This window comes from Hemitrygon akajei, unplaced genomic scaffold (assembly GCF_048418815.1).
Source record: "Hemitrygon akajei unplaced genomic scaffold, sHemAka1.3 Scf000167, whole genome shotgun sequence".
NCBI classification, from domain to species: Eukaryota; Metazoa; Chordata; class Chondrichthyes; order Myliobatiformes; family Dasyatidae; genus Hemitrygon; species Hemitrygon akajei.
Genome location: NW_027332053.1, coordinates 28,869 through 46,719, shown reverse-complemented (window position 1 = coordinate 46,719; position 17,851 = coordinate 28,869). Strand labels below are relative to the sequence as shown.

Below are 17,851 nucleotides of genomic sequence, written 5' to 3'. Positions count from 1 at the left end.
GGGGAGTGCGAATGTATTTTGTTAAAGGAGCTCGGATCTTAGCTCTCATATTGTATGTTGCCGATTGTCTACCGTTACTGCTTGGGCTCGGTACAAATGTTTAATCCAACTACCCAGTTGTGGTTCTTGCCTCGGTTTCCGTCGCAGGGAGAATCAGGATTTAAGCGATATGGATTGAAGAGGTGGAGTTTGTGAATGGAATCCGAGTTGGGGAGGGCGGCTGGTCCCGGAAAACTGATTGAAGGAGGGAGGCGAGGCAGGCAGTGCCTGGTCGGAGGCACTGCAGCACACGGAGGCAGCACTAGCAGGGATACAAGGTATCGGGATAGAGCGGCAGATGGTGGGACTGCGGCAGGAAAGGAATTTGATTCTTGTCTTACTCTTTGCTCAAGCCTTCCACGCTGGCCAGCGAGGCGACAAGCAGAAACACGGGCAGCATTGTTACCCTATGAGAAACAGAAACAGAAACTATCCAGTATTTGCCATGGACATAAGGTCATTCACAGGGTTATACAGCAAACAGCCCATCGGCCCGCCGAGCCAGTTCTAGTACTCAACATCGTTGTATTCCGAAATAATTCGTACATTGGCTATAATCCCAGAAATTTAACTGGCTCATCTCGATGCAGGGGATGGAGTGTTTGTGTATCTCTACCCAAGCACTATCCTTCCCACTGCACCGAAGCGGATTCTGGTTAGCATCCTCGACAGCAGGAGAGCCAGCCCTAGTTCATTCCGGTCTCGTAACAATCCTGGTGAGCCTCTCACTCCGCCTCTTCGATCTATATTGTGTGCTACTGAAGCCTCTGCTACATGGGATAACGTTCCCGCCGTGTGGACTATGCATGCCCTCCATCGGTTAGAAAACCTCAGGTAGCCTCCTCCACTCCAGGAAAAGACAGAGTTTCTGTCAGAGAGATGGTGAAGGAGGGAGTGCGAGAGAATAGGCGGGAGAGGAGGAGTGATTGAGTGGAATTGGATGAACACGGTAAGGAAGATGTAAGAGCGGGTTGAGGGTAGGGCTGGTTGGACAGAAGGAGAGAGTTTGGTGTGGAGTGTAAAAATAAGCTTTACACTGTACCTCGTACATGAGATAAACCAATTCAGTCAAATCTCAGCCGAGCAGAGATGTTGCATTTCTAAAGAGCCTTCCCACCTTCTCTGCTGCCCAGACTAACTTACGTTTCTCTCCCTCCTCAGTTCTAATGAAGTGTACTTCATCTAATGTCTCTCCCCTTCCTCTCCTGACAGCTCCTGTCTGCCGTAAGTATTTATTTATTGCAATTTACAATGTTTCGCTCTCACGCTGTGCTTTGGAACAGAAGAAGAAATTGCACCAAATATGTTAATGATGATACACTTCATTCTGAGATTGATTGCCAATGTAATCCCTTGATGATGGAGCAGGTCCCTGATCCAAAACATCTGAGTCAGGGAAAACATCCTCGCTGACTCCATCCCGCGGAGACGTTGCCCATTGGAGCGTGTCCATCTGTCTATCCATTTATCTATCAATCTATTGATCTACACATCTGTCGGTCGGTTTATCTATCTATCTATCTATCTATCTATCTCCCTTTACTTATCTACTTATTGGGAATTTTCTGTCTTTGCACTGTATTGCAGCTACAAAATCACGTTTCACGTCACACAGTGAATGTCAGTGATAATAAATGTGATCCCGAATTCTCAAACAAGACAAAACCTGCAGAAGCCGGAAATCAGAGCAACACACACAAAATGCTGGAGGAACTCTATGAAGCAGCAGCATCTATGGGGGGATAAAATGTTTGGTGCAAGAGACAGATGGCCATAGAAGAAAGAAAAAAAATTGGGGAGGAGCACTAGAGGGAGGTGACAGGCGGGCAAGGATATTTGGTGAGAGGGGGAAAGGTGGATGGGAAATGGTGAAAAGGGGAGGGGGCGTGGGGACATTGGTTTTGGTGCCGTCAGGTTGCATCTACTCAAACGGAATATAAGGTGTTGTTCCCCCAACCTAAACGTTGCCTCATCACGACAGCGGAGGAGGCCATGGATGGACATATCGGAATGGGAATTTGAATTGGAATTAAAATCAGTGGCCAGTGGGCGATCCCGTTTGTTCTGGTGGACGGAACGTAAATGCTTGGCGACGCTGTCTCCCAATCTATGTCGAGTCTGGTCAATATACTGGAGGCCTCACCGGGAGCGACAATGGTCTTCATTCTGAGACAGATGTCCATGGAAGAAAGAAAAAAATTGGGGTGTGGGGAGGACTACCAGAGAGAGGCGAATGGCAAGAAGCAGATAAGGTGAGGGGCCGGGTAAGGGGATGGGAAATGGTGAAAAGGAATTAAGCGTGACCTCATCACGACAGTGATTGATGGACATGTCGGTACAGGAATTGGAACTGGAATTAAAATCGCTGGACACTGGGAGATCCCGCTTGTTCTGGCGGACTGAGCGCAGGTCTTTTTCAAAGCCATCTCTCAATCTACGTCGAGCCTCGTTGATGTACACGAGGCCACACCGGGAGCACTGAACACAATAACAAATTCCAACAGACTCACAAGTGAAGTGTCACCTCATATGAAAAGACTGTTTACAGCTCTGAATGTTAGTGAGGGAGGTGTAAGGGCAGGTGTAGTACTTGTTCCGCTTACAAAGATAAGAGCCGGGAGGGAAATTCAGTGGGGAGGGACAAATGGACAAGCGAGTTACGTAGGGGCGATCCGTATGGAAAGGGGGGAGGGGGAGCTAGAGGGACTATACCTTGTTCAACCCTGCTACATGTAAAAACTCCATCCCCTTCTCTCAATTCCTACGTCACCGCTGCATATGATCTCAGGATGAGGATTTTCATTCCAGTGGTCATCCATTTTAATTCCGCTTCCCATTCCCATTGTTGTATGTCCATCCATGGCCCTCTCCTCTGTCGTGATGAGGACACACTTAGGATGGAGGAACAACACCTTGTATTCTGTACGGGTGGCCTCCAACCTGAAAAACTGAACATCGATTTTTCAAATTTCCAGTAATGCCCTCCAAACCGCCGACCCTACTCCACCCCCCCCCCCCCACATTCTATGTCCCATCTCCTTTTCCCTCTCTCACCATATCTCCTTGACCGCCCATCGCCTCCCTCTGGTGCTCCAACATTTTTTTTGTCTGTTTTAAATGGTCCTGTCTCTTTCACATTCCAAGCTAATTTCTTTATCACCACTCCCTCCCCTCCAGGTTTCACCTAACACCTGGTGTTTCGCTTTCCCCTCCCGGCGCCCTTTAAATCTACTCCTCAGCTGTTATTTTTTCTCCAGTCCTGCCGAAGTGTTTTGGCCCGAATCTCGGACTACACTTCTTTTTTTCACTGAAGCTGTTTGGCCTGCTGAGATCCTCAAGCATTTTTTGTGATTCTCATTCTGGTTATCAATAGAGGAGAAACCAGTTTCCATCCCTCGGGAATTTTCACCAAAGCTGTCAACAATACGACGGGTACATCAGCAAAATAAAATGCACGAAATTAGACGGGTCGACGTGCCCGGGGAGAAGTACAAGGTATAGACTGGGTTAGCGACTGTTCCTCTACGGTGATCTTTATTCTCTGGGTATGGTGCAACAGCTCCACTAACTGGGCATCACCAGCAACAGATCTCTTTTCATTTAATAATGACTATGTCTTCTACACCAAAGACGATGCCCTTATAGCTATCCACAGGGTTTTCCATTGCTGGGGGCGGGTTATTGCATAATGGGGACAGAGACGGAGGGACGAATGGCGGCGAGATAGACAGTGAGAGTGAGATAGAGAGAGAGATGAAATTGTAAGATGGATACGGGAGGAAGTGGGAAAAAACTGAATATTAACAGAGATAGAGAGGAGACGGTGTGAGTTAGATGGAGTGGGATAGAGAGAGAGAGGGGAGAGATATGAAATTGAGAGAGAGAGAGAGAGAGAGGACAATACGTACAGCATAATCCCTAGTCTTTATCATCCAGTGACTGTAGTTCCACTGCAGAGACTCTAAGTGCTACGGCTTACCTCAGAGCTGACTTGCTGTACTGGGTGTGCGTTTGTCCAGAGTCTCTAGATACGGAGAAATGACACAAGCTGCTGCTATCCGGAACAGCCAATGCAGGAGAAGTGAAACAAATTGTGATTTTAAGTATCTTTCATCTCTGCGTATGGTGCAACAGTTCCTCAAACTGGGCATCACCACCAACATATCTCTTTTCATTTAATAATGACTCTGTCTTCTGTACGAAAGTAGATACCCTTATAATAATCCACAGGATTTTCCATTGCCACCTTCCCACACACTCACTCAGCCGCTCCATATCCCCTTTCATCATCCCACGCCCTGCCCTTCGCTCATACCATCACACTGGTGAGTGTGGTCAGAAACCTTGGTAATAGAACCTGTGGCACCCCTCAGTTCATGGGCTGACGTCGCTGTGACCTGAGCACCACTGACCGTGATTTCCCTCTTCCCATAAACTGCGCACATGACAGAGATGCATGTAGACCCAGTGTTCCTGGTGTAATTATTAACCGAGCCCCAGGTTTAACCTCACAAACATCTCCGGCATGCTGATTTGTCTGAAACAGAGTCTCTTTGGGTGGGATGAAGACGATATTAGAGGGTAAAGATCTAGGTGGATACATATATTCCAGTAGAAACGGAGGGCTGGGTGCGGGATATTGCATAATGGGGACAGAGACGGAGGGACGAATGGGGGAGAGAGTCAGAAAGAAAGAGAGATGAAATTGTAAGACGGATGCTGGAGGAAGTAGGAGAGAAAGGAGCCGGAACAGAGATAGAGAGGTAGGAGTCGGTGTGAGTAAGAGAGAGAAAGAGAGGACAGAGAGACATAGAGAGAGAGAGGGATGGAGAGGGAGAGGGGGTGAGAGAGAGAGAGAGAAAACACGATACATACAGCATAATCACTTGACTACTGCCAGACGTTAAGTGCTTCGGCTTACCTCAGTGTCGACTTGCTGTATTGGGTGTGCGCTTGTCCAGAGCCTCGATATATGGAGGGATGACACGTGCTGTTGCTATCCAGAACAGCCAATGCAGGAGAATAAAAAACAACTCGTGATTTTAAGTATTCCAACCGCAAGTATTGCATCATCGAATGGAGCGACATTGTGCAAACCGAAGCTCATTAATTAACTAGGACACCACATTAATATCACAAACATGAGCGGATCCAGACAGCAGCTGAACCCGCCACCTACTTTGCCTACTGTGAGGACAGTATGTGAGACCCCTCACAGTTTTTCACAAAGCTTCCAAATTAACCTGAATCACTTAAGCAAATGAGAGAAGGCATCAACATCGTTAGAGTCCCAGGTTGGTCGTCATTGCTTTTCCGCTGCACCTGTTCTGTTGTCCAGGTAATGACACTCAGTGTCTGTTATTGGAGTAGAGTCCAGGGTAGAACTGTCCACCCACAGGTCGGATCCAGTGGCAGGAGTTGAGGAAACGACCTCAGATAAAAACCCTCCGTGCAGCAATGCCGACTGCAAAACTGTGCGCTCATGAAGACTCACGGTGAAAAATGACCCCGGCACGTTCGACCGCACAAGAGACGGTGGCGCAGGTTCTCCATGCGTTTAAAATTAAACCAAAGCATTTTTCCGGGCGACACTCAATGCTGATTAGGGTTTGGACTGTCTGCGAACACGCTCTGTAATTAACTGAATCAGAGAAGCATAGGGTTTCAGATCAGAAACAACCAAGCGATTTTACCTTAACACACCTTCCTGGACGATTTGAAATTAAATGCTACATCACCAATAAAGCTGAAGAAATTAATACAATAGCAGATCCCTTTTCGAAAATTAGGAACATATGCGTGAGTGCGTGCAATGCGCTGCTGGCAATGGTGTTGGATACGGATACGGTAGGGTCTATTAAGATATTTGGGTAGGTTCATGGATCTTAGGAAAATAGAGGGCTATAGGTAAGCCTAGTAATTTCTCAGGTAGGGACATATTCGGTACAACTTTGTTGGCCGCAGGGCCTGTATTGTGCTGTAGGTTTTCTATGTTTCTATGTTACTCTGGACAAGGTAAGTACAGAACATTAAACAGTGAGAAAGAAGTAACAGAGTTAGTTGAATTTAAAACCGATTAGTATGATACCATACAACAGATAGATGACAATGAAATATATAGGTATCTAGGTGTCAAAGCAAAAAAATCCGACTGCTACAGAGTCAAACATTTCCACAGAATTTACTTCAGGCTTAAGAAAATCTGGCAAACAAAGCTCAATAGTAAACATAAAACAAGTGCAATAAACACTTCCGGTATATTCTAAATAACGTCTTCGCTTGGCAACAAATTTTGGCTCGATATCAATCTGGAAAAATTACAAAGAAAAATAAGACCTCAAAGGAGGAAATTTTAGAAAGAAAAATGTACACTCCAGCACACTTAGATTAACATTACCGAGGACAGAAGGGGAAGAATAATAACAGACATTAAACAATAACATGAAACCCCGCTAGTTTCCCTGGCTGTGTAAGTCTAGTTTAATATACACTCCGGTCTGGCCTAACCCGTGATACTGAGAGAGCTCTCCCACCCGATGCACCGTTTTGTGTGGATGCTGTGTAGTTTGCTGCCCTGTTACAAAGTCAGTGCCAAGAAATAATAGACAGCACGCGGCATAAGATAGAAGGAATTATATTCAGGAATCTTAACTAAAGGTTTAGAAAAGAAAATAAGGATTAAAAAAAACAAAAGTGCCAATTATAATTAAACTTAACTCTTCCAAGTGACATATTGACCAATCCTCTGTCAACTGTGAAGCCCTTGCTCCATCTAATCATGATTACCGTAACAAAAGATCCAGTTCACTTTCGAAAACACCCGTTATCGCGAACCATAATCCAAATTCAGCTGCTACAGAAAGACCATTACATTAGCAGTGGAACCTCTTCCGGGGTGTTAAATACTAAACAGTCAGATAACACTTCTAATAATATAGTTTCATCAAAAAAAAAACGGAATTTATACCTGATGTGCACATATACATTCTGAAAAGAAGTACCTGCCATTATACCTAAAGGAAAGAACAACTCAGAAAGCTTATGACATAGTCACTACAGGAGAAGAAGTTAACAAATGGGGCAAATGACCCTCCCTGGAACACTAGTCCATCATCTGAGCAGACTAGATGTCTACAATGAAGCTTCCAAAGCCTGGCTCACATCGGGAGACCTCATCCCAGAAACAGAGGGCCCCTTGTGGCATTACAGGGCACCTGGTGAATACAAAAATATCAAAAATACAGAATAAATGAAAAAGAAATATGTCAGAAATTGGAGAGTGTCAAGGACAATGCGTGTCAAGTTGCCATTGGAAGAGAGAAGGTTCTTTAGATATCGAAGCCTGAAGTTTTAAAAGTCTCCTGGACAAGCTATTATACTCCCCAGGGTCCTAATATGTGGAGCACGTGATTGTGGAAGCAACAATAGTGATCTTTCAAGTGTCAATTGAATCTGGCATGGATCCGGGAAAATGGAAAATTGCAAACGTCACTCAAACTGTCAGGAAGGGAGAGAGCCAGAAGAAAGGACAGGACAATTAGGCTGATTTCAGTGTCAAGGAAGATGCTTAAATCGAATATTACAGTTAACATATTTTCTGACATGTGTCAGCAAGTTTTCCTCAGGGGAAGGTTTTGCTTGACAAAGCTTTTGGAATTCCTTCAGAGGTTATCAAGCAGAATAGATAATGTGGAATCGGTAGCTGTTCTGTTCTTGGATTCTTAGAAGACCTCTGATAAGGCATCAGACATGAGGCTGCTAAAAACGTCAAGATCCACGGTATTACATGATAGATGCTAGCATTGAAAAAGCAATGACTGTTTAGCAGGTAGGAAAGAGTGAGAATAAAGAGAGCCTTTTCCGGTAGGCTGTCGGTGACTAGTGGTATTCCACAGTGGTCTGCGTTGGGATCGCTTACGTTATACGTAAGAACGTTTTGGATACTGTTGGTCGGGACGACCTACCAGGGACAAGTTGCAGCGGTGGCATCTCTGGCACTCAGACTGGACCCTCGGCTCAGAAAGGAAGGAGGGAAAAGAGGAGAGCAGTCGTGATTGGGGATTCGATAGTTAGGGGAACAGATGAGAGGTTCTGTGGAAGAGATCGAGAATCCCGGATGGTCTGTTGCCTCCCAGGTGCCAGGGCCCACGATATTTCGAATCGAGTTCTCAGTATTGTCAAGAGGGAGGGTGAGCAGCCGGATGTCGTGGTCTATGTAGGGACCAATGATGTGGATAGGAAGAAGGAGGAGGTCCTACAAAGAAGATTTAGGGAGTTAGGTTCACAGTTGAAGGGCAGGACCTGCTACATGCTAGTAAGGCCAGAAATAGGAAGATAATGCAGCTAAATACGTGGCTAAGGAGTTGGTGCAGGAGGGAGGGCTTCATGTTTCTGGACAATTGGGCTTTGTTCCAGGGAATGTGAGACCTGTTCCGATGGACGGGTTGCAGCTGAACTGGAGGGGGACTAACATCCTTGTGGGAAGGATTGCTAGTGAATCCCCGGGGGGTTTAATCTAGATATGCAGGGGGAGGGGAACCAGAATATTAGAGCAGATAGTGAGGTGGAGCAGGATAAAGGTCATGCGAGATCTTCAAGTATAGTGCATGGAGTAAAGCCAGCTCTGACATATAAAGAGGCTTTGAAGAAAGAGAAGCAGAATAAAACGTGTAAATGTAGTAAGGTAGAAGAGGGGAAAATGGCTTACTTCAATGCAAGAAGCATCAGGAACAAAGGTGATGAACTGAGAGCTTGGATACATACATGGAATTATGATGTAGTGGCCATTACAGAGATTTGGCTGGCACCAGGGCAGGAAGGGATTCTCAATATTCCTGGATTTCAGTGCTTTAAAAGGGATGGGGGGGAGGGAGGGATGAAGGGTGGCATTACAGGTCAGGGATACTATTACAGCTACAGAGAGGGTGGGTAATGTAGCAGGATCATCTTCTCTGTCAGTATCAGTAGAAGTCAGGAACAGGAAGGGAGCAGTTACTCTACTGGGAGTATCCAATGGACCCCCTGGGAGCAGCAAAGATACGGACGAGCAGATTGGGATTTTGGGAAGGTGCAAAAATAACAGGGTTGTTATCACGGGTGACTTTAACTTCCTTAATATTGACTGGCACCTGATTAGTTCCAATAGTTCATAAAACATAGAACAATACAACACAGTACAGGAAATTCAGCCTACAATTTTGTGCCGACCCTTAAACCCTGCCTCCCATATAACGCCCCACCTTAAATTCCTCCATATACCTGTCTAGTAGTCTCCTAAATTTCACTACTGAATCCGCCTCCAACACTGACTCAGGCAGTGCATTCCACGCACCAACCACTCTCTGAGTAAAAAGCTATCCTCTCATATCCTCTTTGAACTTCCCTCCCTTTACCTTAAAGCCATGTTCTCTTGTACCGAGCAGTGGTACACTGGGGAAGAGGCGCTGGCTGTCCACTATATCTATTCCTCTTAATATCTTGTATATCTCTATCATGTCTCCTCTCATCCTCCATCTCTCCAGAGAGTAAAGCCCAGTCTCCCCTAATCTCTGATCATAATGCATACTCTCTAAACCAGGCACCATCCTAGTAAATCTCCTCCGTACCCTTTCCAATGCATCTACATCCTTCCTCTAGTGAGGCGACCAGAACTGGACACAGCACTCCAAGTGTGGCCTAACCAGAGTTTTATAGAGCTGCATCGTTACATCGCATCTCTTCAACTCTATCCCTCGACTTATGAAACCTAATACTCCAAAAGCTTTCTTAACTACCCTGAACTGAACTGGAAGGGGACTACAATCTTGCGGGAAGTTTTGCTACTGCTGCTCCGTGGTGTTTAAAATAGATTTGCAGGGAGAAGGGAAACAGAGTGTTAGAGCAGATAGTGAGGTGGAGGAGGATAAATGTCATGCGAGAGCTGCAAATATAGTGCTTGGAGTAAAGCCAGATCTAGCTTATGAAGAGGCTTTGAGGGAAGAGAAACAGAATAAAGGGTGTAAAGGTAATAAGGTAGAAGGGCTAAAGTGCATGTACTTCATTGCAAGAAGCAACAGGAACAAAGGTGATCAACAGAGAGCTTGGATACATACATGGAATTATGATGAGGTGGCCATTACAGAGACTTGGCTGGCACCAGGGCAGGAATGGATTCTCAATATTCCTGGATTTCAATGTTTTAAAAGAGATAGAGAAGGGGAAATGGAAAGGAGGGGTGGGCATTACTGGTCAGGGATACCATTACAGTTACAGAAATGGTGGGTAATGAAGCAGGATCCTCTTTTGAGTCAATATGGGTAGAGGTCAGGAACAGGAAAGTAGCAGTTCCGCTATTTGGAGTATTCTATAGATCTCCTGATAGCAGCAGAGATACCGAGGAGCAGATTGGGAGCCAGATTTTGGAAAGGTGTAAAAATAACAGGGTTGCTACCATGTGTGACTGTAACTTCCCTAATATTGATTGGCAACTGATTAGTTCCAGTGGTTTAGACGGGGCAGAGATTGTTAAGTGCGTCCTGGATGGATTTCTGTCACAGTATGTTGACATTCCTACTAGAGGTAATGCCATAGTAGATCTAGTATTAGGTAACGAAACGGGTCAGGTCACAAATCTCTGTGTGTGAACATCTGAGGGACAGTGACCACCGCTCCCTGGCCTTTAGCATTATCATGGAAAAGGATAGAATCAGAGAGGACAGGAAGATTTTTAATTTGGGAAGGGCAAATTATGAGGCTATAAGTCTAGAAATTGCGGGTGTGAATTGGGAAGATGTTTTTGCAGGGAAATGTACTATGGACATGTGGTTGATGTTTAAGGATCTCTTGCAGGATGTTAGGGATAAATTTGTCCCGGTGAGGAAGATAAAGAATGGTAGTGTGAAGGAGCCATGGGTGACAAGTGAGGTGGAGAATCTGGTCAGATGGAAGAAGGCAGCATACGTGAGGTTTAGGAAGCAAGGATCAGATGGGTTTATTCAGGAAATAGGGTAGCAAGAAAGGAGGTTAGGAAGGGGCTGAGGAGAGCAAGAAAGGGGCATCAGAAGGACTTAGCGAGTTTCGTAAAGAAAAACCACAAGGTATACTTCAATTATGTGAAGAAGAAAAGGTTGACAGGAGTGAAGATAAGGCCGGTTAGGGATAAAGGTGGGAAGATGTGCCTGGAGGCTGTGGAAGTGAGCGAGGTCCTCAATGAATACTTCTCTTCGGTATTCACCAATAAGAGGGAACTTGATGACGGTGAGGACAATATGAGTGAGGTTGATGTTCTGGAGCATGTTGATATTATGGCAGAAGAGGGGTTGGAGTTGTTAAAATACATTAGGACGGATCAGTCCCCGAGGCCTGATGGAATATTCCGCAAGCTGCTCCACGAGGCGAGGGAAGAGAATGCTGAGCCTCTGGCTAGAATCTTTATATCCTCGTTGTCCACGGGAATGGTACCGGAGGATTGGAGGGAGGCGAATGTTGTCCCCTTGTTCAGAAAAAGGTGGTAGGCATAGTCCGGGTATTTATAGACCATTGAGCCTTACGCCTGTGGTGGGAAAGCTGTTGGAAAGAAAATTTAGAATAGAATTTATGGGCATTTAGAGAATCATGGACTGATCAGGGACAGTCCACATGGTTTTGTGAAGGGCAGATCGTGCCTAAGAAGCCTGATAGAGTTCTTTGAGGAGGTGACCAGGCATAAAGATAAGCGAAGTGCAGTGGATCTGATCTACAGGGATTTTAGTAAGGCATTTGACAAGGTACCACACGGTAGGCTTATTCAGAAAGTCTGAAGGCATGGGATCCAGGGAAGTTTGGCCAGATGGATTCAGAATTGGCTTGCCTGCAGAAAGCAGAGGGTCGTGGTGGAGGGGGTACATTCAGATTGGAGGGTTGTGACTAGTGGTGACCCACAAGGATCGGTTCTGGGATTTTTATTAACGACCTGGAAGTGGGTGTAGAAGGGTGGGTTGGCAAGTTTGCAGACGACACAAAGGTTGCTGGTGTTGTAGATCGCATTGAGAATTGTCGAAGATTACAGAGAGACATTGATAGGATGCAGAATTGGGCTGCAAAGTGGCATATGGAGTTCAGACCAGTGAAGTATGAGGTGGTACACTTTGGAAGGACAAACTCCAAGACAGAGTACAAAGTAAATGGCAGGGTACTTGGGAGTGTGGATGAGCAGAGGGATACGGGGGTACAAGTCCTCAGATACCTGAAAGTTGCCTCATAGGTAGATAGTGTCGTTACAAAAGCTTATGAAGTGTTAGCTTTCATAAATTGAGGGATAGAGTTTAAGAGTCGCTGGGGAATGATACACTCTATAAAATTCTGGTTACGCCACACTTGCTGTACTGTTTCCATTTCTGATTGCCTCACTGTAGGAAGGATGTGGAAGCTTTGGAAAGAGTACAGAGGAGATTTACCAGGATGCTGCCTGGTTTAGAGAGTATGCATTATGATCAGAGATTAAGGGAGCTAGGGCTTTAATCTCTTGAGAGAAGGAGGATGAGAGGAGACATGATAGAGGTATACACGATATTAAGAGGAATAGATAGAGTGGACAGCCAGCGCCTCTTCCCCAGGGTACCACTGCAAAATTCAAGAGGACATGGTTTTAAGGTAAGGGGAGGAAAGTTCAAGGGGGATATTAGAGGAAGATGTTTCACTCAGAGAGTGGTTCTTGCGTGGAATGCACAGCCTGAGTCAGTGGTGGAGTCAGATACACTAGTGAACATTAAGAGACTACTAGACAGACATATGGAGGAATTTAAGGTGGAGGGTTACATTGGAGGCAGGGTTTAAGGGTCGGCTCAGCATTGTGGGCCGAATGGCCTGTAATGTGCTGTGTTGTTCTCGTTCTATATTCTATGTTCTAGCATTCTGCGGAAGTGGAATAGATGGCTTTGTGGCAAAACCTTCAGATGATGCGAAAATAGGTAGAGGGGAAGATAGTTTTGAAAATGCAGACAGGCTCCACAATGATTTAGATGGATTGGGAGAATGGGCAAAGAGGTAGGGAATTGAATGCAGTGTCTTCTCCTGTATGATTAAATAAAAGCACGGAATATTTTAGAATTCCTTAAACGTTTATTGGCCGGTTGAGTCGCTGCTGTGAAATGCCAATGCGATATTACCATTCATTTCAAGAGGAATAGAATATAAAAGCAAGAATGAATGAAACATAAGAAAACTCTGGGCAGGCTGTTTTTGGCGTACTGTGACCCGTTTTGGTCTCACTAAGAAGGGATGTGCTAGAAGGTGAGTGCGGTATCATTTGTAAAGGAGGGGAATTATATTTAATTAATTAATTTTGAAGGATTAAAATGCAGGAAGAGCTCAGAAAATCAGGCAGCAACTGTGGAAAAGAGTGCAATATGTACTTACGGCCGCAGAGAGAAGGCAGCTCTGATCTGGAATGGCGGCCCCATTCTTGGAGCAGATGCGGATGAGATGAAGGAAAGGAGAAAAGGGAATGGTATTTTTAAAGGAAACTGCAAGGGAAGAGATATGGACCAGGTAACAGTTGGAGCCGGTATGTTTCTAATGAACAGGGTCGACAATTTATCTCCAGTGATGGAGACACAGAGATCGAGCAAGGGAAGGGAGTTGTTAAAATGGACCAAGTGTGGTTAAGGTCAGTGTGGACGTTGGTGGCAAATGTGATGAAATTCACGGCCTCAGAGCAGGTGCATGAAAAGCATCAATGCTGTCATCAGTGTTCTGGAGGACAAGATGGGGAACATTTCTGGGGAAAGTTTGGCACAGGGACGAAGCCCATAGACAGCCTTCGTGCCTGGATAAAGTAGAAGGAGCCGAAAGAAAAATATTGAGGGTGAGGCTGAATTCTGCCAGACAGAGGAAAGTGGTGGCGGATCAGGGTAGAGGCGTATTGAGAGTGGTTATTCACGCTGAAAATGAGGCAATCGTGGTCAGGAAATTGATCATTAGAGAGGAGATCACGAGCATGATAAGCTTCGCCAATGTAGCTGGGAAGCGACTGAACCTGGGAAGACAGAATCGGTTTGAGGTACGAGCATTGGAGTACAGTGGGTCAGGAACAGGCAGCAAATGGGCCTACCCGGAACAGTCGCGATTATGGATCTTGGGTATTGGGGCAAAATAAACAGATCTGGGCAAAGGATCTGTGAGTTTGGTGACAGTGGATGGGAGTTCTGCAGAACTGATGAGGTCACTAACAGTGTCTTAAACAGTTTTGCGACACTGCGGAGCTGGGCTTTCTTTATGTGGTAGGGATAAGGAGGTGTTGGACTCCACAAATTCAGTCCGAAACATTACAACAGCACAATCTTTGTCTGGGGTTTTTTTGGTAATTTTGGGATAGGCGCAGAGAGAGCAGAGTTTAGAGTGGGTAAGACAAGAGGAGAAATGAGGCGTGGTAGTGTACCTGACTGATGTATCGTTGGGAATTAGGGATTAAAAGATCCAAAGCAGGGCAGCGAAACAATGCGATCTGTGGAAGGAGTTTTGCAGAAGGGAGAAGTAGAAATCTGTGCGTCGGCTAGAAAGAGCAACACCTTGTATTTATTACTGTTAACACTGACTTAGACAATTTGGACGTTGTGTGTTAAAAAAAGTATGACTCTCCCTTCTCAGGCTCAAATTGCACAATCAAATAAACACGAAAAACAAAGTTTGTTTGCAGCATTCTGCGGGAAGATTTTACTTCAGAAACTAGCAATATTGCACAGTCGACTTTTATAGCAGAGCCACTTGGTTCTCGGACCGAGGGTGTTGACTGTAGGAAGGGTCGCATCATGCTTAATAAGTTATTGTGTTTTTTTTAAATCCAAAAAAGTGGCCAGGAAACTCAAAATAATCGAAAAAATTAAATATGTGGGCAAACTAGCCAATGACATGAAGTAGGATGCTAAAAGTCTGTTTTTCAGTTACGTAAAGAGTAAAAGGGAGGTGACAGCTGAAAATAGACCACTGGAAGTATTGCTGGTGAAGTAGTAATAGGGGGCAAAGAAATGGCATATGAGCCGAATGAGAACTTTGCATTAGACCTTACTGTGGAAGACATTACCACTGTGGCTAAGGACCGTGCGTGCCAGGGAGAACAAGTGAGAGCCTTTGCTATTACAAACGAAAAAGTGCCAGGGAAACGAAAAGGCATACATTGTACAACAAGAAGCTCCTAAAGATGTTGCCGAAGAGATAGCAGATGCATTTGTTATGATCTTCCAAGAATCACTCGATTCTGATATGGGTTCGGAGGACAGTAAAATTTCAAATGTCACTGCACACTTTAAGAAGGGAGGAAGACAAATAAAGAAAAACATTTTAAGACTGACAGACTAACCTCAGCAGCTTTGAACATTTTGGTGTCCAGTAATAACAATGATGTTTCTGATAATTGGAGATTAATGATAAAGCTGTCAAAAACAGCATGATCTCTGTCAACGGACATCGTGCCTGACAAATCTGAAACAGTTCCTTAAGGACGTAACAAGTAGGATGGAGAAAAGGAAAGGCAGTGGATGTCCTTTACTTGGATTTTCGAAAGGCAGTTGATATGGTGCTACTCATGATGCTTCATAACAAGATAAAATCACATGGTATTACAGAAAAGATACTGACGTGGTTGGAGGGATAGTAGAATAGCAGGAGTCAGCAAGTGGAATAAAGGAGGCATAATATGGTTGGCTGCCAGTAACTGGCAATCTTCCTCAGGGGCCTGTATTTAGAATGTTACCCTCCCATATTGCTTGTCAATGATTGAGATAATGGAATTGATAGCTTTCTTGCAACATTCAGAGATGTTCTGAAGATAGTTGGATGGGTCGGTAGTGCCGAGGAAGCAATACGATTGAGGAAGGAAATTTGAGCATCAGGGTATATGGTGAGAGGGCAGGTGTATGGGGTTGAATCGATCCGGGATCAGCCATTACAAAATGATAGACGGGATCATTGGTTTGAATGGATTAATTCTACTCCTTTGTCTAATGGCTTCATGGTCTAAGGGCTTATACAAATTGGCAGAATGGTCGAAAAAAATAGCAGATGGGATATAGTTTTCAGAAAGGAATGAAAATGCATTTTGGCAAAAGGAACAAACGTGCAGAATGTTATCGAAGACAATTCAAACATGAGAGGAGCAGAGGGCCTGAAGAGACGACTTGCTAGACTCCGTGAAGGTTGATTTACAGATGGAGCTCGTCGTAAAGAAGGAAAGTGCAATGTTGTGATTCATTTCAAAGTGGAATATAATATAAAAACAACAAGATGTTGCTGAGGTTTTATAAGATACTCTTCTGCTCTTGGAAATATTGCCAATAAGGTTGGCCTTTTAAGTTCTTCCAGTATTTTAATCCTTCAAAGATATGTTTTCCCTTCCTCTGCGATTGATGCTGCACTGCCCTTGTCTGATGATAGCACATCCGTTCATAGTGGGACCAAAACGGCTCACTGTACTGCATGAGCGGCTTCCCCAGCGCTCGATAAAGCTTCATTCAAAATTATGCCTTGCTTTTATATTCTATTCCTTCTAAAATGAAGGTTCCACTGCTAATGTAATGGCCATTCTGTAGAAGCTGGGTATGGGATATGGTTAGGGATAATGGGTGTTTTGGAATGTGAACCTTTTCAGTTCTTACTGTTCTTTGTAAATTTTTGAGAATGATTTCGGCCGAAATATGTTGCTAAAACAAAAACGTTAACACGGATATCACGGAAGCTTTCTTTGCCTTTGTTGTAAGTTTACTATTGAACTTTGTTTGGCAGATTTTCGAAAGCCTGAAGTAAATTATATGGAATGCTTTTTTCATTTGTCGGAATATGATCCATTTTGCTTGTTGTAGACACCTAAATACCTACTGTATATGTTTCATTTTCATCCATCTGTTGTATCCTCTCATGGTACTCATTTTTGAATTCAACTAACTCTACTACATCTTCCCCTCTGCTTTATGTTCTGTGGTTATCTAGTCCAATCTATATGTCAGATTTTCTTTCGAAAAAAGTTCTACTATTTGCATTCATTGCTTTAGCTTTAAAGGTGAGCTAGCATTTAATTTCAAATCATCAGGAAGGTGTTTTAAGATGTAATTGGTTTTGTTGCTTCTGAACTGAATCCCTATATTCCTCTGTTTCAGTTGAATTCGAGAGCGGATTTGAAGACTGTCAAAACCCCAGTAGTCTGAGAGTGTCGCCCGGAATCGCATGGGTAACCTGCACTGCTGTCTTAGGGGCCGGAACAACGTGCTGGGGTGATCTCTTACAGTGACTCTACCTGAGCACACAGTTCTGCAGTATGGATTGCTGTACGAAGTGATTTAACCTGAGGTCGGTGCCCAGAACTACTGCCACTGGAACGGACCTGTGATTTGACAGTTGTTTTCCAGACTCACCCTGCTCGGATTAGAGACAATGACGGTCAGTAGCTCGACAACAGAATAGGTGCAGTTCTGTGTAACGTCCGAAATGTGATGACGATCAAACTAGGATTCTAACGACACAGATGTCTTCATCCATTTGCATAAGTGTCTGATGTTCATTTGGAAGCATTGTGGAGAACGGTGAGGTGTCTCACATACTGTCCTCCTCGTAGGCAAAGTAGGTCAGCTGCTGTCTGGATCCACTCATGTTTGTGACATTGCGGCGGTGTCCTAGTTAATCAATGAACATCTGTTTGCACAAAGTAGCTCCATACGATCATAAGAACATTAAAAAAATAAGAAATAGGAGCAGGAGTAGGCCATCCGGCCCATCCAACCTGTCTCGCTATTCAATAAGTTTATGGTCGATCTGTCTGTAAAGTCAGCTCCATCGACCTGCCTCTTCCCCATAACCCTTAATTGTC

The 17,851-nt window shown here is 44.6% G+C and overlaps 1 protein-coding gene across 5 annotated transcripts in view; it reads right to left on the bottom strand.

Moving 5' to 3' along the window:
• Positions 1 to 17,851, bottom strand: part of LOC140724146 (uncharacterized) — a 51,154-nt gene that overhangs the window by 13,818 nt on the left and 19,485 nt on the right. The window contains exons 2-4 of one of the 5 annotated variants that reach the window (XM_073038626.1): positions 4,961 to 5,035; positions 4,019 to 4,090; positions 381 to 446 (exon numbers count right to left, since the gene is read on the bottom strand). In XM_073038626.1, the coding sequence (XP_072894727.1) occupies positions 381 to 446; positions 4,019 to 4,090; positions 4,961 to 5,035 (213 nt within the window). Of the gene's footprint in view, positions 1 to 380; positions 447 to 4,018; positions 4,091 to 4,960; positions 5,141 to 17,851 lie in introns of those variants that run through there. The other 4 variants (XM_073038625.1, XM_073038628.1, XM_073038627.1 and 1 more) reach the window with 4 other exon arrangements.